This window comes from Trichoderma ghanense (assembly GCF_004382785.1).
Source record: "Trichoderma ghanense strain CCMA-1212 chromosome Unknown scaffold_4, whole genome shotgun sequence".
Taxonomy (NCBI): Eukaryota; Fungi; Ascomycota; class Sordariomycetes; order Hypocreales; family Hypocreaceae; genus Trichoderma; species Trichoderma ghanense.
The window spans coordinates 802,854-824,675 of NW_027395667.1; the positions used below are offsets into that span (position 1 = coordinate 802,854).

The 21,822-nt window shown below is 54.0% G+C and overlaps 7 protein-coding genes across 7 annotated transcripts; 6 read left to right on the forward strand and 1 right to left on the reverse strand.

The window, feature by feature from the left end:
• Positions 1-259: 259 nt before the first annotated feature.
• On the forward strand, positions 260-898 carry CCMA1212_004427 (uncharacterized protein; the record flags this gene model as incomplete). The annotated part of the gene is made up of 1 exon (XM_073701731.1): positions 260-898. The coding sequence occupies one exon, from the start codon at positions 260-262 to the stop codon at positions 896-898; it is 639 nt and encodes a 212-aa protein (XP_073559608.1).
• Positions 899-1,212: 314 nt separating this feature from the next.
• Positions 1,213-5,086, forward strand: CCMA1212_004428 (uncharacterized protein; the record flags this gene model as incomplete). Its single annotated transcript, XM_073701732.1, has 7 exons — positions 1,213-1,219; positions 1,721-1,875; positions 1,962-2,051; positions 2,130-2,381; positions 2,521-2,611; positions 2,679-3,962; positions 4,047-5,086. 7 exons carry the CDS (start codon positions 1,213-1,215, stop codon positions 5,084-5,086), a joined length of 2,919 nt encoding a protein of 972 aa, XP_073559639.1.
• A 1,511-nt stretch (positions 5,087-6,597) lies between these two features.
• CCMA1212_004429 (uncharacterized protein) lies at positions 6,598-7,688 on the forward strand (the record flags this gene model as incomplete). Its single annotated transcript, XM_073701733.1, has 4 exons — positions 6,598-6,792; positions 6,958-7,023; positions 7,092-7,264; positions 7,367-7,688. 4 exons carry the CDS (start codon positions 6,598-6,600, stop codon positions 7,686-7,688), a joined length of 756 nt encoding a protein of 251 aa, XP_073559600.1.
• A 555-nt stretch (positions 7,689-8,243) lies between these two features.
• On the forward strand, positions 8,244-11,084 carry CCMA1212_004430 (uncharacterized protein; the record flags this gene model as incomplete). Its single annotated transcript, XM_073701734.1, has 1 exon — positions 8,244-11,084. The coding sequence occupies one exon, from the start codon at positions 8,244-8,246 to the stop codon at positions 11,082-11,084; it is 2,841 nt and encodes a 946-aa protein (XP_073559964.1).
• A 1,554-nt stretch (positions 11,085-12,638) lies between these two features.
• On the reverse strand, positions 12,639-13,601 carry CCMA1212_004431 (Ras-like protein; the record flags this gene model as incomplete). Its single annotated transcript, XM_073701735.1, has 4 exons — positions 12,639-12,874; positions 12,940-13,215; positions 13,348-13,462; positions 13,581-13,601. The coding sequence occupies 4 exons, from the start codon at positions 13,599-13,601 to the stop codon at positions 12,639-12,641; spliced, it is 648 nt and encodes a 215-aa protein (XP_073559663.1).
• A 298-nt stretch (positions 13,602-13,899) lies between these two features.
• On the forward strand, positions 13,900-15,140 carry CCMA1212_004432 (uncharacterized protein; the record flags this gene model as incomplete). The annotated part of the gene is made up of 3 exons (XM_073701736.1): positions 13,900-14,053; positions 14,681-14,811; positions 14,868-15,140. The coding sequence occupies 3 exons, from the start codon at positions 13,900-13,902 to the stop codon at positions 15,138-15,140; spliced, it is 558 nt and encodes a 185-aa protein (XP_073559761.1).
• A 2,947-nt stretch (positions 15,141-18,087) lies between these two features.
• Positions 18,088-18,863, forward strand: CCMA1212_004433 (uncharacterized protein; the record flags this gene model as incomplete). The annotated part of the gene is made up of 3 exons (XM_073701737.1): positions 18,088-18,231; positions 18,287-18,548; positions 18,607-18,863. 3 exons carry the CDS (start codon positions 18,088-18,090, stop codon positions 18,861-18,863), a joined length of 663 nt encoding a protein of 220 aa, XP_073560003.1.
• Positions 18,864-21,822: the final 2,959 nt, after the last annotated feature.

Here is a 21,822-nt window from a genome sequence, read left to right on the forward strand (position 1 = left end):
TCGAGCAGCACAATTACAACTCGTCTGGGGTAATTCACCCGATAGGCGAGTGTGGTTGCACAGCATTCGACTTCTCCGCATCCTAAGGCAGCCGTGATACGTACATGTTGTAGGCCTCCTGCATGAAGCAAGTATTCTTGTACTCAAGCTCGGCTCAATGAGCTCTTGAAGCCCTCGTATTTCTTCTACAAAAAATAGCTGTTTATCAATAAATATCTGTGCCTTCTGGTGATTCATTCACGGAAACAAATCTTCAGCAATGGGAACCGTCCGCGCACCTCAAAGCTTCAATCCCAAGAACATCTACATCATCGGCGCGCAATGTACAGGCAAGACCTCGCTCGTCAACGCATTGGAAGCTTCGTTTGCCAATCTATTCAAGGCGACGCCTCCAGTGATCATTCGCGAAGTGGCTCGCTCGGTGCTCAGGACGCATGGATTCACCGCCAGCGACATCACCTCCGATCCTGGCCGATGTCTGCAGCTGCAGTCTCTCATCCTGGAAGCTCAGCTCAACAGCGAGCGCGAGGCCCTGGCGAGGAATCCATGGATCATATCGGATAGGTCCGGGCTTGATCCCATCATATACGCATCACGTCACATTGGAGACGAAGCAGTGAAGCTCCTGACCTCGTCTGAACACTGGCAGGAGCTGAGAGAACGCATGTCTCAGTCGCTGGTCTTTGTATGTGAGACGGTGGAGGCTTGGCTCGTGAGTGATGGGGTCAGGCTCATGCCGAGGGACGTGGAGGATTGGATGGAATATGACAGGGAGTTTTGTCGTATGCTAGAAGCTGAGGGAATAGGATATCAGATAATGCCGCGTTCGGTTGGGGAGCTTGACGACAGGGTGGCGTTTGTGTGGTCGAGATGGGAGAAGGCGACATTTGGTGGATAAATCATTTGAGTATAATGGCCTTTCGTCGAGCAGCTTCCTAGTCCTTACTTTGCTTTTGAACAATTCTTCGTGATGTGTCAAGGAACAGTTTGATGCTACCGAGATTTGGTCAACTTTGGTGGGAGATGGTAACAGACAAAACCTGTGCAACCACTGCTCAGATTGAAGCCAAGGCGCCTTTGCTTTCCCTTCAGCTCTCCGTAACTGGTAGCACGATTGACAGCGGCAACTTGGTTTACACAGTGGTCTGAACAATCAAGAGTCACTCCAGCAACAAAACTGCAGGGAATCAAAGGAGCCCTGGTCAACTGGTGATGATCCGTCCGCTTTGTTCTGTGCCTTTCCATGGACCTGATAAAAGGCCTTTGGAAGGGTACAAAGCGCCCCATACTGCAGCAGCCGAGGATTCAAGTACACCCGCCATCCTCCGGAGCGGAAAAACCCGCGGCGGCTGCAAGAGCTCCTCCAGCGGATTTGCCCCGCCAGTGCAAGCAGCCATGCCACTTCGTCAAAGGCAAGGCCGACCTTCCATGATTTTGCCTGGAGCCAGTCATCCAGATTCCAGCCTCAGCCCGTGATTCTGATACGCTCCAGGCCTCTCTCGCTGTCCGTTGACCCTCCTATCCCTGTCCTTTTGCTTCTTCCCGCGACTCCTCCTCGCTTAATCCGCCTCGGTTCGCTCGACGAGGGATCGATTAGCTCACGACAGCATCTGGCTCAGATTCTCCTCCAGCAACACCTCGGCTGGCGGCTCATGAGCGCTGCCCGCTCCTCGAATACCCAGAAATCGCGCTGATACTGTCACTTTCCCGGAGCTCCCAGCTGCGCGCCCTGTCGCACCGCCCGAGATGGCCACGAATGGCTCCCAGGAGGCCTTTGCGCCTACGGACGTCCTTGGGGCCGTCATGACGATGCGGAGCGGGGAGCAGGAGGCAAAGAAGAAGGCGCACGAATACCTGCAGAGGTTCCAGAAGTCGGTACGTCGATATTCGCATGGTTTCGCTACTCAGCGTGCCGTCAAAGTTTGGGTACAAGTTTGCTAATGGTCACATCTGTTGTATAGAAGGACTCGTGGGGGACGGTAATTGGGATCCTCCAATCCAAGGCCGAGCCCGAGGCGACTCTGTTCGCGGCCATTACACTGCGCGGCAAGGTTCGTTTTCACTCTCCTCTACACAATCCCACTCTTCCATTCTCCCGTCGCTGCTCACGGGCCTGCTAACGACACCAGATCACCTATGACCTCATCACGCAGGTGCCCCCCAGCGAGCTGCCTGCTCTTCGGAACCAGATTCTTCTCCTGCTGAAGCACTACGCCGCCGGCCCCAAGCCTATCCGAGTCCAGCTGTGTGTGTGTTTGGCCATTCTGGCGATCCAGATGAAGGACTGGAACGACGTGCTCCCCTCGGTAGTCCAGTCTCTTGGCGACAGTCCCGAGAGCCATGCCTGCATTCTCGACTTTTTACGAGTCCTTCCCGAGGAGGTGACTGAAGGTCGAAAAATTACCTTGTCTGTACGTGGATTGCGAAACTCTGAAAACGACACGGCACCTGGCCCTCTGCGAATACTTCTCGGCCGGTCGGTAACCAACCCGAAGAGCAAATCTAATTCTTTGGATATAGGAAGAAGACCTTGCACAGCGGACGCAAGCATTGCTGGCGGATAACGCAGACCAAGTTGTGCAGCTCCTCATCAACTACTCACAATCCTCACGTTAGCACTCTCCCCTTGTTGTGGACTAACTGTGGAATCGAAGGGGGACTGACATGTGATTCTCTAGCTGCCGCGGCCCAAAACCCGCTCCTCATGGAGTGCATCACATCGTGGCTTCGCGAAGTCCCCGTTGCCGCCATTGCCAACTCGCCGCTGCTGGACGCCATCTTCCATGGGGTGACATCCGACGGGTGCAGCCAAGAGGCCGCAGAGTGTCTGAGCACAATGCTCAGAGAGACCGGCGATGTCGACGAATCCCAAGCCATCATCCAGACGCTCTTCCCCCGAATCGTCAGCCTGAGATCGCGCATCGCACCTCTTGTTGAGGAGGAGGATACCGAATCGTTAAAGGCCATCACCAAGGTGCTGGCAACGGCGGCCGAGAGCTGGGTGGTTGCGATTGCGCGGCAGCCGACCCAGTTCCGGCCGCTCGTCGACGCCGTCCTCGAATGTGCCGCCCGCGACAAGGACCGGGAGGTTATCGAGCACACGTTCAACTTCTGGTACGAGCTCAAGCAGTATCTGGTGCTGGAACGATACATCCAGGGCAGGGTGGAGCTGGTGGACGTCTTCTCCAAGCTTGTCGACATTCTCCTCTCACACCTGCAATACCCGCGGCCGGAGTCTGGGAGCGAGACGGACTTGTTTGATGGAGACCGCGAGCAGGAGGAAAAGTTCCGCGAGTTCCGCCACCAGATGGGCGACACGCTCAAGGACTGCTGCGAGGTCATGGGCGTGACCGAGTGCCTCACCAAGGTGCTTCATGCCATCCAGGTGTGGACGCAAAAGTACGCCAGCCAGGTCACCGACAGCACGGTGCCGCACTGGCAGGAGCTCGAGGCTCCGCTGTTCGCGATGCGCGCCCTCGGCCGCATGGTGGACAAGGAAGAGGACATTGTGCTCCCTCAGCTGATGCCCCTTTTGGTGCAGATGCCCAGCCACGAGAAGCTGCAGTTTGCGACCATCATGGTGCTCGGGCGCTACACGGAATGGACGGCGGCGCATCCCGAGTACCTGGAGCCTCAGTTCAACTACATTGTCCACTCGTTCCAGTCCGACTCTCGCGAAATCATCCGCGCGGCGGCCCTGTCCCTCAAGTTCTTCTGCACCGACTGCAAGCATCTTCTCTCGGGCCAGGTGCTGCAGCTGCAGACGTTTTACGACCAGGTCCTGGATAAGCTGCCGGACATCAGCAAGGAGGAGGTTACCGAGGGTGTTTCCAACGTCCTCGCCGTCCAGCCCGTTTCCGAAACGTATCGCCTGCTCAAGACGTACTGCGATCCCCTGATCCAACGGCTGATGACCAAGGCAAACCACGCGACCACAGACGATGGCAAACTGGCCGTAGCAGGTAGGGCTGACCCCCCCCCCCCCCCCTTCTTGTCTACGTTTTCTGAAGTTTCTGCTTTGCTAACTATCAAACTATCAAACGTAGATCATCTCCAGCTCATTACCATCTTTGTGCAGAATGTGATGCCTCCTGTCAACCATGGAGAGGAGAATCCCGCCGTCAAGTATTGGCAGGAGGTCTTCCCGATCCTGTCTACTGTCCTGGAGAACTTCCTCACCTTTTCTCCCATCTGTGAGAGAGTGTGCAGGTGCTGGAGGAACATGGTCATTTCTTACCGCACCGCCATCACTCCGCTGCTACCAGAGATGGCAAACAAGCTGGCCAGCGGCTTCAACGCCTCCAGGGAGGGCTGCTTCCTTTGGGTCACGTCCGCCATTTTGCGAGAGTTCTCCGAGGCTCGGGAGCACGTGGACCCGGCGACGACTGAAAACATTTACACCTTTTTCGAGGCGCAGTTGACGACATTCCTGAGAGTCATGACGGAACTACAGCCCAAGGAGCTGCCAGACGTGATTGACGACTTCTTCAGGCTGCTCATCGACGCTCTCCTGTACTACCCTCAGAAGCTCATCCCTTCCCCACTGCTGGGACCCATCTTCGAGGCCTCCATCTACGCCTTGACGCTGGAGCAGCGGGATCCTCTCTGCTCCACGCTCCACTTCTTGCGGGATCTGTTGTCATATGGTGGCGACAACCCGGCGAGCAGTGAGGGGCTGCCAGAGGCAACCGCGGCGGAAATCAGGACCATTATCAAGAATCTCCTCCTGAGACACGGCGAGAATCTGGTGAAGCAATGCATGGCTGGCATGATGATTACGTTCCCCAGGGATTGCTTTGCAGACGCCAGCGGCGTCTTGTTGAGCCTGTTTGAGCTGTTGCCCGTGGAGACGACGGAATGGGTCGCGCGCACCATCCAGCTGCTGCCTCAGGGCACCGTATCCCCAGAAGAGGCAAACAGGCTGCTGGCCAAGATCAAGGAGCGACTGGCGGCGAACGAGGCGGGGGGTATGCGACACGTGCGGGTGCTGCTGCAAGACTTTACAAACACATACCGGCGCCGTAATGTTGCGCCTCGGGACGGTCTCGGACAACTCGAAGCGGCCAGATTCCAGTTTGCCGGTTGAAGCGGGTTGGGACTGCTGAGAAAACGCGAAAAAGAGTGCGGAGATAAGAAGCAATGACAGCAACAATGACGGAGGCGAGATGGAAAAGATTATGGGTGAGTGGATGGGATAGGCACGATCCATACGAATCCGACATACGCCGGAGGGCGATGAAGTATGAGGGCGCGAATAGGCCTGTTCAACAGGCACGCAGTTATTGGGGAGGTCGTTTGTACGAGACTGGAGCTGAGTTGGGGTTTGAGCGCGGAGTCAAGGAAGGGCAAGGAAAAGAGTCGTGGAAGCAGGGAACGACAATTCAACGGCACGTTGATGACTGGGCATTTGGAGGAATTCTGGAGGAAGAATCTGGGATGTTGTACGGGGGCAGGCTACGACTATGCAAATATCCGAATACTACAAGTAGATAGAGATATATTTTACCAGGAGGATGTAGACCAAGGAGGTAGGAATAATACCGACCATATGAGCCGTGGACGATCGGCATGTCGGCGTGTCGGCATGTTGGTGCATTATATGTGCAGATATCAGATGCTTACACGAGGTTCCGGTCTGACGGCTACTGTTGTCCGCCCAATAGGATGAATCCAATGATATAATGTAAAGGGGGTCAAGCACAGAGATACTGCCTAGCTGTGGAAAGAAGAAGGCAGGTTGAACGAATAAGAGTCAAGAATAGAACCCTTTGAATAGTACAAGGATAGGCCCCGTCTCACAGACTATACCCAAGGTTGTACCCGATTCGAAACGGCATCTTAAACCGAGAGCTTACTTTACTTGTTCACTAATCAACTCGGGATCTCTTTCATGATGAACGTGTCATGATGAAGGTGTTTTCCTTTTGATTCTCTTGAAATGACGGAACTGGGGTCTTTCTGTAAGAAGGCTATTTGGGTAACTCCCAGATAGTAGAGGTAGAGGTTGGAAAAGTCGTGCGTGAGGGCAATGACTCAGAGGCGTTGAGAGCACTACTACCTCGCCTTATACGCGAATGGAACGTGTAGCGAGAAGGGCGCGCCTATAAGTTCGAGGCGGGACATTGGGGCGGTCTCTGAAGGAATTGATTCGACGTGGGGGACCGTTCCGTCTCAAAACCCAAGATGGGAATACAAAGCATGGGGGGGGGTGTTATTGATTGATTTAGGGGATACGATGGAGATATTGGAGGATTAGGGGGGTTGGGTTTTGAGTTGAGTTGGGGCGAAGAGTCATCCGCTGACTGGGTAGGCAGTACAGTACTGTACTTAAGGGTAGTGAGGGCGGTTATCACCGATCCTTTTGGTGTGACTTCTTCTTTTCCCGACTTTGATCCTGTGCAACCATTTACGATTGAACAAAAGCATATAAAACAAGAGAATAAAGCATTTCCTTCAAGCATTCAATCTATCAATCCCTCACACCAACGGAAAAAAACACGAAAACAGTAAAAAAAAGAAAAAAAAAAAAAAAAAAAAAAAAAAAAAAAAAAAAAAAAAAAAAAAAAAAAAAAAAAAAAAAAAAAAAAAAAAAAAAAAATGCCGCCTCAAGAAAACAGCGTCCCCTCGCACTCGCAAAAATACACCTCCGTCGACCTCATCCCCTGGGACCCCGAAAACTCGAGCCACTGCGCGCGGCTCTTTGACCAGCGCGTGGCGTGTACGTGGGACGAGGAGCTGATTGAGGAGTGGAAGGGCAAGGTTCGCGAGGGGAACAAGCTTTTGTATTGGATTGTGAGTTTTTTTTTTTTTTTTTTTTTTTTTTTGTCTTACCGTTGCTTCCTTTAGACTGAAAGAACTGTGACTTGTACTTGGAATGAGGTTGAGGATGGGTTATGAGAAGAGGTGACGATGGATGTTGAATGGCTGACAATGAGCAATGAACCAACAATGAAACAGACGATCAACGATGATTTGCCTGCGAAGCAAGACTTGCTAGCAAGGCACATTGCACGATATCCCAACGTAAGCCAACACTTGACCTCCCATAACGACAACCACATACATGGACATGTGCCCAACTCTTCACACAGGAAAAAGAACCCATCGTCGACACAGCACAAGAGCTGGGCAAATCCCCCCGAACACCAACATCAGAGTCCTTCATTCCCATCGGCCACATCGCGCTGGACTTGTATCCGGACCGCAACGAGCAGTTTAAGCTGCCCCAGAGCACAGTCTGGATCAAATCTCTCTACATCTCATGGTATAATCAACCCCCCCCCCCCCCCCCCCCCCCCCCCTTTTCATTCATCCTAACCCTTTACTTCATTCATTCATTCATTCATTCATCCTCACATATCAAAAGGGCCATCCAAGCAGGCGGCTTCGGCCGCTCGGCAATGCACCAGCTCGAACGCCTCGCCACCCAGCCCCCCCTCCGCGCAACCACAATGGCCCTCGACACCGTCACCAAGCTCTTCCAGGCGACGCCCGAGAGCATCGCCATCTTCAACAAGATCCGCGGCGCCGAGATCCCCGCCGGGCAGTTCCGGTCCAACGAGGAGTGGTACGCGCGGCAGGGGTACGAGGTCGTTGCGTATATCACCGGCATGTACAAGTGGCGCGATAGGGAGACGGGGTCTGAGATTGAGGTGCCGTCTGTGTTTATGAAGAAGGATCTTGTGTAGGCTTGCGAGAATTGATTGACTGGAAGGGAAAGGTGCTCTGGTGGGATGGATGGGAGGATTTGTGCTGGTTGTGTGTTGAGACCGAAGCATGTTCAGAATGCCGTTGGGCATTGTATATTGTCTGTTCTGCCGTCAGCCCATAGACAACTTGTTGTAATGAACATCAACTTTGAAAAGGCTCCTTTAAGGCATTCAGATGCAAGTGGTGTGAAGCGTCTTTGTGTCGTAGATTCTCCTCATCGCGTCCTTGTTGACACTCTTTGTTCAACGCGGGAGGAAACTCGGCTTTAACCCCTGAACGTCTATTCTCTTTCAACTGCTCGACAGTTCGGGTTCACATAACCCTTGGTATAGCCAGCCAAAGCCACCTGTTCAAGATCAGCAACATCGACGAAATGGATGTAGGCAAATCGAGCTTCGAGGACGAGGAGAAGGACTCAGTGGAAACTGTATATCAAGCAATATGCCCTCAATTCAAAGACCCGTAGACTTTGTGATGCCATAGACAGCTCATTTCCCACCATCAAGGCCAGACCCCTGGATAGATTCCCAACCATGGCCCCCAGCACAAGATCACACAAGCCCAGTGCTGAAGCCCCCTACACAGGCCGCATAACCCGCAGCAGAGCAGCCAGCCAGAAGAAGCAGCAGCAACAGCAGCAACAACAGCGGCAGCCACCTCCCCCAAAACTTCGTCGTTCCAAACGAAAGCGTGCCATTGACGCCGACGACGATGACGACGGAGACGAGGACGGAGACGACAATGGCGAAGGCAGCGCCCCCAAAGACGACAAGAGCCCGCCGCCCAAGAAAAAGAGAGGCCCGAACCGTTGCAAGTTCTGCGGCGCCGACCCCGTCGGCAAGCAACTGTTCCAGCAGCGGCCCTGCGACTACACCAAGATCTGGAAGGAAAACTACATCGAGTGCCAGAACTGCGCCGACCACCGCTCCCGGAACCCGGGCGTCCAGCACAAGTGCCAGCCCCCCAACATCAACAAGGTCTGGCGCCAGTATGGCGTCGCGGACCCGACGGCGTACTCGCCCGCGACGTGCGACCAGTGCCGCGGCGGCAAGCTCGAGCACCAGTGCAACGTCGATTCCATCCTCGGGTACGGATGCAGCACGGCAAAGGCCTGCAGGGAGGGCACCTGCACCGTCAACGGCGTGCCCATGGAGAAGCCGCCCCGGCCCCAGGCCAACGTCGTCCGCTGGACCCGGGGCGAGTGCCACGTCTGCGAGAACAAGACCAAGAAGGGCACCGGCACCATGGGATGCAGCTGGCTCAGGGACCGCACCACCTGGAACCAGGCCTGCGACTATTGCCAAGCCCACAACCTGGTTTGCATGAGCGGCGGCAACATCGTGGCCAGTCCCGCGAGGCTGACGCTGCCCAAGACCTGGGCCCTCAACCACCAGGTCTTCGACTGGGGCTTCGTCGAGTGCAGGGCCATCAACCCGCACCGCAGGAACTGCAAGCGCTGTCTGGAGGACGGGCACGAGCACTGCCGCGTCGATGCCAACGCCTATGACTTTGCCTGCAACCGCTGCGCTCAGCTGGGCATCGACTGCGTCGACAGCAAGGACGACACCCACTACCCCATCTTTGACCTGGCCAGAGTCGGCATCGGCGGCTTCATGCCCTTCCCCGAGTGCTCGTGCTGCACGAGGCATGGGAGGAACTGCGATCTCCAGCGCCCCTGCGACTCGTGCGTCAAGCACGGCGAAGAATGCGACGAGTTCAAGGGCGTCACGGCCAGATACTGCTTCAACGGCCGGCTGGACCCGCCTCCCGGTCCTCTCTATTACCTGGCCTTGGGATATGGGCCGCAGGGTGTCGACGACCCCAAGGACGGATCCGCCATCGAGCATTGGGTAGGCGCGACGACAAACGTCTACTGCATGCTCCCCGGCCACCAGAAGAAGGAATATCTGACGGCGTTGGGTGCCCACTTGAGAGCCAAGCTTCATCCACCCGGCGGTCCGCCTCACGGCGATACCACTCAGGGGGGTCTCGTGGCTGGGCGAGCGAGCAAGATAACCCAGCAGCAGATTGCAGCTTGGGTTCAAGCCCAGTGGCCAGAGGCGCGTCCAATGAATCAGTTCAACGTATATCAGGGATACGTTGACGAGGCACAGCAGCAGGTCCAGATTGTGCGCGCCGGAGGCGTCGGTGCAAGACTCCCTGAGCATGTCGGGAACGGAGAGGATGACGGCGACGATGGCGACGACAACGATAATAACGACGATGGCAACGGTGATGGCGACGGCGGTGGTCATGACGGCGGTGGTCATGACGGCGGTGGTCGTGACGGCGGTGGTCATGACGGCAACGGTAACGATGGCAACGGCGACACACTGATGGGCGATACAGCTGAACCCGAGGACGAAGAGCGTACCCGTATCGACGCCGCCGGCATTGCCGCCGCCCGTGCCCTTGCTCTTTCAGCCATCGCAAGCCCTCCACGTCCAGCTCCACTGCCTCTCGAGGTCGACGGAGATAGTTCTCACTGGCTCCTTGGATACATCAGTCAAGACAACATCATCACCGACGGTGAGGGTGTAGCAGCAGCACCTCAGTTGGGTAGCCCTTTGTCGCATGTGCCCGTCCAAGAGCAGTTCAACAACTTTGACCTTGGTTCGAGTCAAATGATGTCCGACGTCGACTTCCACACGTTCAACGTCCCAGTCCTCGATCCAAACATGAACCTCAATATTGATCCCATCTTCCCCGCGGGAAACGTCGGCTTCAACCAGTTTGGCGCTCCTGTCCCCCAGTTTGGTGTTTCAGCCCCCCCGTTTGATGTTCCAGTCCTCAATCCCAGCATGGGCGTCAATCCAGATTTTGGCACGCACGCGGTAAACGCCGACTTCAACCCCTTCCAAGTACCCAATCCTAAACTCGAGACGGATGTCAATGACATTAACTTTGACAACGTCAACATAGCTGACATCAACGTGAACTTTGACAACGTCAACATAGCTGACAACGTGAATGACATCAACATCCACGACATCAACGCCATCAACGTAGCCGACATCGACTTCAACCTCGACAACGACCTATACACCGATTTCAACCCGATCCCAGTCCCCGACGCTGACGACAGCGCAGACATGGACATTGATCCCAGCGTGTACCAGGGGCAACCCAACTTTGACCCGTTCCAGGCTGACCACGATGCGAGTTTCGATCCCTTTGCTGGTCCCGATATCGATCCCCTCATGAATCCCCTTATGGAACCTGTTGCTGAGCCCGAAATTCAGGTCGGAATCGATCACAGTGTCCACGCCGACACCGATCCCCACACAGGCCTGCTGAACACGCCGGGTCTGGATTACGCGATGATGTCGCTGCTCATGCCGTACATGCGAGATGATGCACCAGCGGAAGATTAGAATCGGGTCGACTGAGCGAGCAAATCACTTGCGCTATGACGGCGACGGCGTTCGATGTCATGTTCTACCCCGTGCCAGAAGCACAGAGGCTTAAGGTTTTGCGCGACAATCTAGAGTCAAGTTTTCGCGCCTTGAAGCAGGTAAGGTCGGTAAGTGTGAAGAAAGAGATAGAAGATAAGGAGGAAGAAGGCATTCTGTCAGGCGGATTTCTGGAGTTGAGGGAAGAACTGCTTGGCTAGAGGTAGGTATAGCAGTGTTAGCGTAGGCGTTATGGAGTTTTGCAATTGATTTCACGATGCAACTGACGCTTTCCAGATGATGGATGGTCAATCTGTGAAGGCGCTCATTGTCAAGTTTATGTGATGAGAGCAACGAGGAGGAGGATATCTCAGATATCAGGAGGTACTTGGTATGGAGTAAGGCATCGGCATGGAAAAGCCCATCTTCCGCACACGATTCGGAATCCAAGGTAACACACCGAGCATTCTCGATTGAGAAACACGCACCACTCTTGGAATCTGTGACATGCGACCTATTGTCAAGTCTGCTTCTTATGAACCTCTATCGAGAATTAAACGGGATATATAGTAGAGATGAGTAGGAATAAGAAGCAAAGAAAACGAAGAGAAAAGGAACAAGGAAAGGAAAAGTAAAAGAAGAAAAGGCGGGGAAAGAAAAGGCAGGAAGAAGAGGTATGACCGGCAAGGTATCGAATGGATGAAAGAAGCAGAAGAAGCAACACTGAGAGCAAAGTAGAAGCTCAAGGCTTCCCTAGAATTGCTTGTCCTGAATACAAAACAACGGCAGAATCTTGAAGTGAAATCCTCATTACCATGCAAGTTAACAAACAGTCAATAAGTAGAAAGAGAAAATCGAAATTACACGTGTGAAATAATGGGATATAAGAGAAAAACGTCTGACCCGTATTCTCAGAGTCACAAGAAGAACCATCCTCGCAAAAGCCCACGAGGGTGATAATTAATGGCCGCGGCCTCCCGAGGCCCCTCCTTTTGTCTGCACGCACACACGCATGCCGCAGAGTTCAAGTTCCCTCGTCATCATGCTCTCCTGCCCTCGCCTCGCCCTGTCATTCAAAATAGCCTCCCCCAAGTCCTTTTTCTTCCTCTCCTCCTGGTGGTGCAACCAACAGGCTCCCCCCTTTCGTCAGCACGCTGCGGGACCGCACGCACGCGCGCGCTTTGACAGGGGCGCCAGGCTGTGTGTGTCGTTGAACACAGCTACCCCGTCGGTTTCATCTCGCAACAACGCGCGGAGAATATTTTCGTCGAAATAAAAAACAAGACATAAGGAGAATTTGAGAAAAAGGCGAACAGAAAAAGAAAATCCGAATGCGCGACCCAAGTCAGAACCCGACTCCCCGTCCGATGCATTGAGAGGTATTGTGCTCGTCGATCGTCCAAGGCCGTCCGCCGTGCGTTGTGTTTGCATCGAGCGTCCAAAAGCCTCTCGTTTCCACCATGAATGTCGCCTCTAAGCATCATGAAATATCAAGACAATGCAGCCTCCCATTTCTGGTTTGCGCAGCAAAGACTCTCACATGATGACGCACTTGCAGCAGCCGCCCTCCTGCTCCTCGCCCTCAATGTCCATGGGCTTGGGCGGGTTGGCGCCCGAGTTGGTGCCGCTGCCGGTTGAGTAGCCCTGCATCTCGCGGTTGTATCTTCGGATCTCGCGAACAATGTCGTAGAAGGCCTTATCGACATTGATTCGGGACTTGGCAGACGTCTCGATGAACTTGCAGTTGAATGATCGCGCCAACGCCTCTCCCTCTGTGGAAGTGTTAGATGCCTGGGCCTGAAAGGTGTGTACCTGGTGACGGAGCAAGCATGCTTACCTTGCCTGGTGACTTCTCGCTCGCCTTCCAAATCACACTTGTTGCCAACAACCACCATGGGGAAGTAGTCCTTGTCCTTGACTCTCAGGATCTGCTGCTGGAAGGTCGTGATTTCCTCAAAGCTCTGTCGTGATGTGATGGAGTAGACCAGCAAGAAACCCTCTCCTGTCCGCATGTACTGCTCTCGCATGGCACTGTACTCCTCCTGACCAGCGGTGTCGAGAACATCGAGCAGGGCGACCTCGTCGTCAATGACGCATTGCTTTCGGTAGGAGTCTGTTTAGATGGTCGACGGATTAGCCAAGAGGCCCGGATGGTCGAGGGAGCGGAGGATGAGGTAGCGAAGGATTAATGATTCGGACCCGCGAGTCGCGAGGCCTGGGGAGAAAAGGGGCAAGGGCGACGAACCTTCAATTGTGGGATCATACTCGTCGACGAAATGGCTCTGGATCAATTGGATAGTCAAGCAAGATTTACCGACACCACCACCGCCGACAACGACGAGCTTGTACTCTCGCAGGAACTGGTACGCAGAGAAGCTAATGTTAGCTATACAGAAGAGGCTAAAGCAAGGGGCAGAGAAGGGGGAGGGACGAGGTGGGCAAGCGAAAAACGCGCGCGAAAGAGAGTCGTCAACGTACCTTGGTCGCTGCTGTAGCCATTGTGAAGGAGACTGAATGAGGATTGCTAGCGGGTGAAGGATTGCTTCCGCAGCTCGTGAATTTTTTTTTTCTTGCTTGGCCTCAGGAGGTGCGCCTCAGCCAATGAAGGACAAGGAATGCCGAGCTCTGGGAAGGAGAGGAGGACGACGACGGTTCTGCGAGAGGATCCAAGTCGGTCAGACGAGGGAAATGGAAATGGAAAATCAGAGCTGGCCAGAAGACAATGCAAAATGCAGAGAGAAGAAGAAAGAGCCGCAGCGGGCGGGATTGGCAGAGGAATGAATGAGGGAGAGGGAAGATGGAGGACGGAGAGATTGGATGGAAGACGGAGAGGGAGAGGGGTGGAATACGGGAAAAGGCAGCGGAAGGGGAAAAGGCAACGGAAAGGGTGAAGGAGAGAGCAGACAACAAGGACTGGACTGCACTGGGACTGGACGACTGGGCTGGTCTGGGTGAGTAGGAGGAACCGCGCAGGTACAGGTACTCGCACCGTAGGTTGACAATTTGGGGTTAAACGGCAGGCTGGACGGCCCTGAGAGATTGGCTGGCGTCGGCGCTGGGGGAGCGCGAGCCAGGGGCCCCAGCAACTGGTCGGTGTGCCCTAGCGATGCCTGCAGGGCCTGCAATGGTCCCCTAGCTGCCTGCAGTGCCTTAGCACCGACGCAGGTTGCAGGTACAGGTACAGGTGATTGCGCCTGTGCTTGGGCGGGCTTCGATGTTGTTGGAACATGGGAAGGGGGGTGGAGAACTGGCCAGGTGGTGGGGATGTCGGGCGGATTGGCGGGCACGGATTGGGCGATCGGGGGGGGGTGCTTTAGTGAGGTTCCAGTTGGTTCAGGGCCCTTTTCTGGACTTTGGGGGGGTGAGTGCTGCTGTTTCTGTGGCTAGCAGGCACCAGCGCGACTCACTGCGAGCACCGCAGGCGAGGTACTTGCGGGAGAGTACCGGGGACCTGCCAGTAGAACGTTCAAGTTCTCGTACCTCCTCGGATGAGGTATCACGGAGTCAACTGCAGTGCTTGCTGGTGGTGGTTTCCATGGACTGTGGAAATGCTCCGTGTTGCGACTCCGTATGTACAGAGTGGGAAGAAGCGGCGTGGTTCGGCTGCTTCAGCGGCTCGAGTGTTGCCGGATCCCCTAAATGGTTGTTAGCAGCAAAGCAGGAGACTGAGGTCGAGGCTGGATTGGATGGGAAATCGAGTGGAAAGATGGTAGAATGACGATGGACCTTGTCTATCCGATCAATGAACGATACGATTGAACAAAGGAGAAGTTCGACACCGACATTCTCGGATCCTCTGAAGCAATGAGAGAGAGAAAGGGAAGAAATGGTAAGGTACATGCACTCCACACAATCAACGGTAAGGTACCCGATACTCCCTTCTCCGGTACACCCACCCGACCGCAACCCTTCAAGGCACCTTGGGGTACGAGTACGGAGCAATTCGAGCAGCTTGAAGCATGGGGGTTCAGGCTTTTAGCGCACCCTCGATTCCCTCTCACGGCCCCATCCTGCGTTTTCCCTCGAGAGAGCGCGTAAAAAGTGCCAGTTTGCCCGTGCTCGAGCCATTGCTTGTTACAAGTGCGGTGTAGACGTTGGAAATGAAGCATCGAGACAAGTATCTACATGTACTCTGAGATGCTCTTAACAAAGGGGAGCCCATCACTTCAAGTTGCCATGTTGCTCAAGGTGATGGTGGTGAACGTTTGTCCAATGTTGCTTGCATCAGGGCATCGCCGGATTGAAATCGCGACTCAGGACCACACGCAAGTACATGTACTCGTGCTGCAGTATCTCTTCTAGCGCCTCACATCACTTCAATCTTTGGTTTCAATTGACTTCCAACCTTTACCTCTTCCAATCTCAACGGTGTTCTTTTGTAGATCCCAGTCTTCTTTGCTTGTTTTCCAGCTTTATTTCACTCACTCACAGAGGACAGCCACTGGTCCCTTTTAGGCCCAATCTCCCTTGCTGTTGCTGTTCCCCCCTGTCAACGCCGGGGCCCCTTCCGGCCGGGTCTGCCCAGGACTCCATTCTCTCTCCGTCCGTCTCTTCTCCTCTGGCTCTCCCGTCCCTTTTTCTTCCTTTTCTTGCTCTCTTGCGAATCAGATCGTTTGCCGCCATCACATCACCGTGCAGCCGCAAAAGCTACAAGGTACCCGGACAAGTACATCTTGACCGACTCCATACATGCGCGTCTGCCGCTGCAACTAAGGTAGAGCGTGCATCGTGTCGGAGGTGCATGTGAAGGGTAGTATGTACGTATCCGTTACATGTTGCTCCGTACAGCTTCTCCGTACTCCGTAAGGTACCTTCAGTTATCATGTAACCACGTCACGACATGCCGAGATTTGAATTTGATGCATCGAAATATACATAGCAGACGATCAAGTCAAGTCAAGTCAAGTCAAGGTAGCAGCAGCAGCAGGTAAGGTACGGTACCTATAATACTTACCTATGTACAAACACACGCCCAAAAAGTGGAGGTTCAAATCAAATCGAAATCAATTGCATGTCCAAGAGTTGATTTTAGCGCATCACACCCCCTTGCTTCCAGTCTCTTTCAACCGTCTCCATGACTCTTCTGCCCGCATCATTTTCTCCGACTTTTGGCCTCCCTTTTGCTTCCTTTGCAGCACGTTCTTTCTTTTCTTTTTCTTGATAGATACCAAACATGCTAGTAGTCCCTTGTTGACTGAATCATTCGGTCGCTACGATCCGCTTCCGTCAAAAACGTAACCGTCAATGGCCCTTTTCCGCCTCGGTCTCGGTCTGCCAATCGGTCCAAGTGGCACATCGTGGCTCGTGGGTTCGTGGGAGGGGGGCGTGAGCTCCATTTTGCGTCTTGTCGATGATCACTTTGATATTAGCTCCTCGCTTCCATCATCACGGATTGGCTTTTATCTCCGTATCATTCTCTTCTTATTTCTTGTCCACTACACAAGATACAAGCCTTTGGCACCCCTTTCACGATGTCCAATGGCGTCAAAAGACTATCAGTGTACGTACCGTACCGTACCTCCTCGCACACCCTAGAGGAAACGAGATGCATCAACCCATGAATCTCGTGTTTCCATCTTCATCCCATCCAGTCTTCCTTTGTTCGTTCTCTTCAGCGTGGCATGCAGAATCCGTAACGGCAAAAACAAAGGAGAAACTTCCGTCCTCTTTGACAAAGCACGTGCAGCCTCAGGCGATGTCCGTGATGGCAAAAGCGCAAATCTCGCCCTTAATCATCGTCAGATTGGGTTCATTGTCCTTGTGCGTCCGTGCCTTCGAACGAGATGCCGCGTTTTGGCCGACACGCAGCGACTCAATCCTCCTTGGTGATGATGCTCGTCTCATTCCATCAATGACAGGTCCTTTCCTCACATCGGTTCCTCGAATTGACAGCCGTGGATCGACCAAACAGGCAGGCCAGCCGTGAACCTCTACATTTTGTGACCAGCACGGACAATGGCAGGTACATGTAGCGTTGCATGCAATCGCAAAGTCGGAGGTGCTCACATTCTCTGTTTGGCATGGATTGGCGTCGATGGCATGGAACCTGAGACTGTCCAGGCTTCTTGTTACTCTCTCGCCAGGCAGCCGGCAAGGCACTTGTAGAAGCGAGGGAAAAGAAAGAAAGCCGTAGAAACAGCATGGACGGCACGAATACTGTTCTTGTGATGGCTGATTCACGTGGCCTTGTGTCGTCGTGGTACCCGTACGCGCCTTCCGTGTGCTCTGCAGTACACGTACAGCCAAGGTACATGAACCCCCTACCTTGCCTCTACACCGTTCAATGTTCTGCCACTCAACATAGCTCGACCTCTCCTAAACACGACCCTTCCGCCTCGTCTGCCATCTCATCGCCTCTCGCTACCCAGCCCCTGGATTCGGTGCAGTCGGTGCCGGCAATCGAGAGCCCTCGGGTCCTTGTCTCTTCTTTGGCGCAACTGCCTTACATGTGACACATCCGACACACGGTGCTGAAGCTGGAGACATGCTCCAAGAGAGACAAGAAAAGAAAAGAAAAGGTCCGTCTTCAGCCGCGGCAACTCGAGCCGGCTCTTCTTCTTCTCTTCTGCCGCTCACGTTGCAGATGGAACAATGTGCTTGTGCGACTGCTGCGAGAGCTCAACCGCCCACGGATGATTGTCCGTCCCTTCCTGTTGAAAGGCGGCATCCCCTGGTCGCCAGTTGATGCCCGATGGTGGCCTCTGCTCCCCTCGGATGGCGCCATACGTTCAACTTTGAGGCCACAAGGAGCCAAAGAAGTCTTCAATGATCAACGGCATGTCTCTCATCTCTGCTGCCCCTGACGCAGCTCGTGCTACCTTCTCACTAGCACCGCATGCAGCTTCAATCTGCAATCTGCAGCTCCAATCGCTCATACGAATCGGCTTGCTGCTACGCCAGACGAGTCCTAGCCCGACGACGCGGTGGAGGTGCAATTCCCTTGCGCACCCCTGCGCCAATCAAACTGGGCTCCAGTTGTGGCATCATGGGTCATTTCGACAGGCGCCCAGAGCGTCTGAAAGGCCGATTCGATGCATCCAGGTCCATCCATGGGCGGACAAGGACACACCCGCCCGTCTGCTTGGGGGTGGAGAGGCTGTCATTCCGAGCCTCGTTCGCCGCCATCCAGGTACCCACGATCGCTTCATCTTCTTGCCTTATGCATGCGTGCCATATCTTTCAAGTTGGGGGGTCTCACCGAGGCTCCAGTCGCCTCCAGTCCATGGACACCACCTGCATCCCGTCTCCTGGCCACACGACTCGACGACGGCTCTACTATTGCCGCCGACCGGAAGCAGAGGCCGCGGCTGGGGAAGCACAGCAGCGCGACTGACATGATTCCATGCAGCCTCGCGCGGACTTTTGCAGGTGGCGATTGGTGTCGAACGCTTGACCCCGAGCCCAAGTACAGATACGTGGGAACCCTCATGCAGGTCGTCGAGGGAGGTGGGCGGCAAGGCGACCTGCAGCCGGACTGCCTACATACATGACATGCAGCCTTTAGTTTCTGGCTGGCGTCAACGGGGCTGGGCGACAGCTCAAACGCCGTTGCTTGATTCGGTACACATTCCCAATGACGGGGTGACCAGTTCAGTGGTGGTGATGTGGTTGGATATCGTCGTCACGGACAGACATCGCAGCCGCTCAACTCGAGCCACTCTCGAGCCTCCAAATCACCCAAAATCAACAGTCCGCCATGTCACGCCGCCATTTGCGACGATGCTACTGCCTGCTAGTATCCGGGCTATTGCTCCAGAGTGAGGCCGCGATTGGGTCTTGGTGTATCCCGACGCGCGCGCGCCGCACAAGCCGCACAAGCCGCACCAGCGAGTCAGGCTTCGTTTTTTTGCTTCTCAACCTCGAACCGTCTGCAACACCACCTGCTCTTCTGTCTCTGTCTCTGCGTCTGTCTCGGAGCCCGTTTCCTTTTCGGTCCGGGGCCGGTCCCTTGGACCCAGCTGGTCGGTCAGTCAGTCGCTCCGTCAGTCACAGTCACAGTCGGTCTGTCTCTCTGTTTGCCTGTGTGTGGCCGGTCTGCTCTGTCGAGACGATCCCGTCGCAGGTGGATCGCGGCTCTGCAGCCAACTTTCGATACGGCACGACCCCTGGAGCCAGGTCCGGGCCTTGGACGTCATTAGCAATTTGCTCCGACCCGGCATCTGGGGTAGCCTTTTTTCTTGCTTCCTCTCTCGGGGCATTTCCTTATCTTTCTTTCTTCTTTCCCCTCTCTGTTCTGCTCCATGTCGGCCGAGTCTGCGAAGCGGAAATCCGTCGCTTATCCCTCTTCTTTTTGTCCTCTGGCCCTCTCCCCCCCTGTCGGTCCTTGCCTTGGTTGTCCATCATCAGCATGCTTTAATTCACGTCTTCCACAACTGGGCTGGATCGCACTCCTTGGCGGATCTATCACTCCAAATCTTGCCCTATCGCTTGCTCAAGCCTCATCTCCAGCAGAAACTATCAATCCGTCGGACATGAACAAGACGAAATGAAGCCGTGGCCAAGCATGAAGCTCCATCTCGTGCCACTCCATCGGCCTTCTAGAATGATTGCTCTCCACACATGCACCCGACGCCTCCACACGCACCCGTCCCCACTGGCCTCTTCATCTCCCCTCCCGGTTGACCATTTGCCCCTTGTCCCCCTTTTAGCCCTTGGCCGGATCCTCGTCTGGTCATTGACATGTAATATTGTGTATAGGGTACGAGCTGGGACTCGTATGTACAGGCACACGCATCTTTGTGGCCTACTCAAACGTCATCAACAGTTCCTCTACCTGGAATACGGGGTACAGGGGTGCCGACTTGGTAAGGCATGTGTGGTCGGAGACGTTCATCGCCATGGTGTGTTTCCGATGATGCACCTGAATCGTTGCTCTTGGCAGGTACCCCCTTGCCCGCACCCAATCTCAGTTGATTGCTTCATTCTGATAATCGGGTAATACAAGTAAGCTCGGCCTTGGAATCGCAAATTTGGCGAATTTCGCTCAGCTATGATGAATCTTACAGAGTATGACACGTCCAAAGGGCATTGATTAATACTACGTTGTATCGACGTTTCCTTTGCAAGTCATCGCTCATACTGGGCACGGAGATTTCGAAGCCGTCTCTAGTCTGCTCTCGATACTGCTCTGTTGCGTCTCCCTCTATCTAGCGTGTAGGTATTGGCCTGTCAAGCGCAGAAAGAACCGGCATCCAGTCTCGCCCACAGCATCCCACACCAAAGTCGGACACAAAAAGGCATACGAGGTACATGTAGGGAACTCTTCGATGCCAGCATGCACGTGAATCCGCCCACCATCCGCTCTCGCCATCATCTGCCGGGCAGGGAGCAGCTCGAAAGGGGAGGAGAAATGGCCGGGTCAGATCCAGCCAAACCCAAGCTGACGACATGCCACTCTGGGATATACGATGCTACGCAGAAGGGACACTGCATTTGCTTGATGCCGCAAGTAGCAGTTCGTCGATATCACCCTTCTGCCCTCCTGGGCTCTTTGGTCAGCTCCGAGGGACAGACGCTCGCAGAGAGAAGGAAACGACACAGACGTAGCATAGAACAGCCAGACGCCGCTTTCTACTTGCCCAAGGTACATGCCACTTTGTGGTACCCATACCTTCCAGAGAGATGGTACAATCTGTATTGCGCCGGTCAACGTCCCAAGATATGAAACCAGGAACGACGCCCTGATCCAAGGCGCTCCAATAGCCATCCTCCAAGTCACAGACATTGTCTTGCCGGCACGCAGCCCCGTGGAGATAGAACGGCAGTAACACCAGACATGAAGACACGAGCTAAACCACAGCGCCAGGCTGGAATTGCGGGCTCACAGCAATCTGACGGGAACTTATACGCCTCCAGATTCCCGCTACAGAGTCACGTTTCAATGATCGTAGTAGTACTAGGGTTCTCAGATATGCATACTACCTCACAGAGCACACACACACGCTTGGTATCACGGCAGCAGCATCTCTGCTATCCCACGCCCCTCCCTCGCATATAGTAGGTACTTACCTCGGGGATAGTCGAGTGTCAATCTCTGGGAGTTTCAGAACCGGGGTCCGGATCTACTATGTGCTTCGTTCTGTAGCGGACTGACTGAGACATCCGAACGTTACGCTTGCTTTGTTACTCAGATTACGTCCGTGGGCCGGCAGTAAGTAGTGCAGTCCGTGACGAAGACGGGTGTTGAGTAAACTGATGCTCGTCACTGTCTTACAGTGCCAGATCTTACTACTAAGGTTCAAGGCAAGGTAAGGTAAGATCTGGTATAGTAGGACTGGCTAAGTAACATACTTTGTAGAGGCGGGCAACAGAAAAAAAAAGAAAAAGAAAAAAGAAAGAAAGAAAAAGAAAAAAGAAAGAAAGAAAAAAGAAAAAAGAAAGAAAGAAAAAGAAAAAAGAAAGAAAGAAAAAGAAAAAAGAAAGAAAGAAAAAGAAAAAAGAAAGAAAGAAAAAGAAAAAGAAAAAGAAAAAGAAAAAGTTCGCTCGCTACAGTAAAAGCACAGACGAGGACAGACGAAAAGCAGACGAACGTGATACTACATCCGAGAGCCGCGGTCCGATAAGTGGCGAGGCGGAAGCCGGCAGTAGGAACACAAGGTAATACTTTGCTACACCCCTTGAACGAACATTCAAGTCAAGTTGAAGAAGAAGAGAGGCGGACAACATGAAAGATCGTGGCGATTTATTGTGTAAAGAGTTCTAATGCGATAACTACCTGATG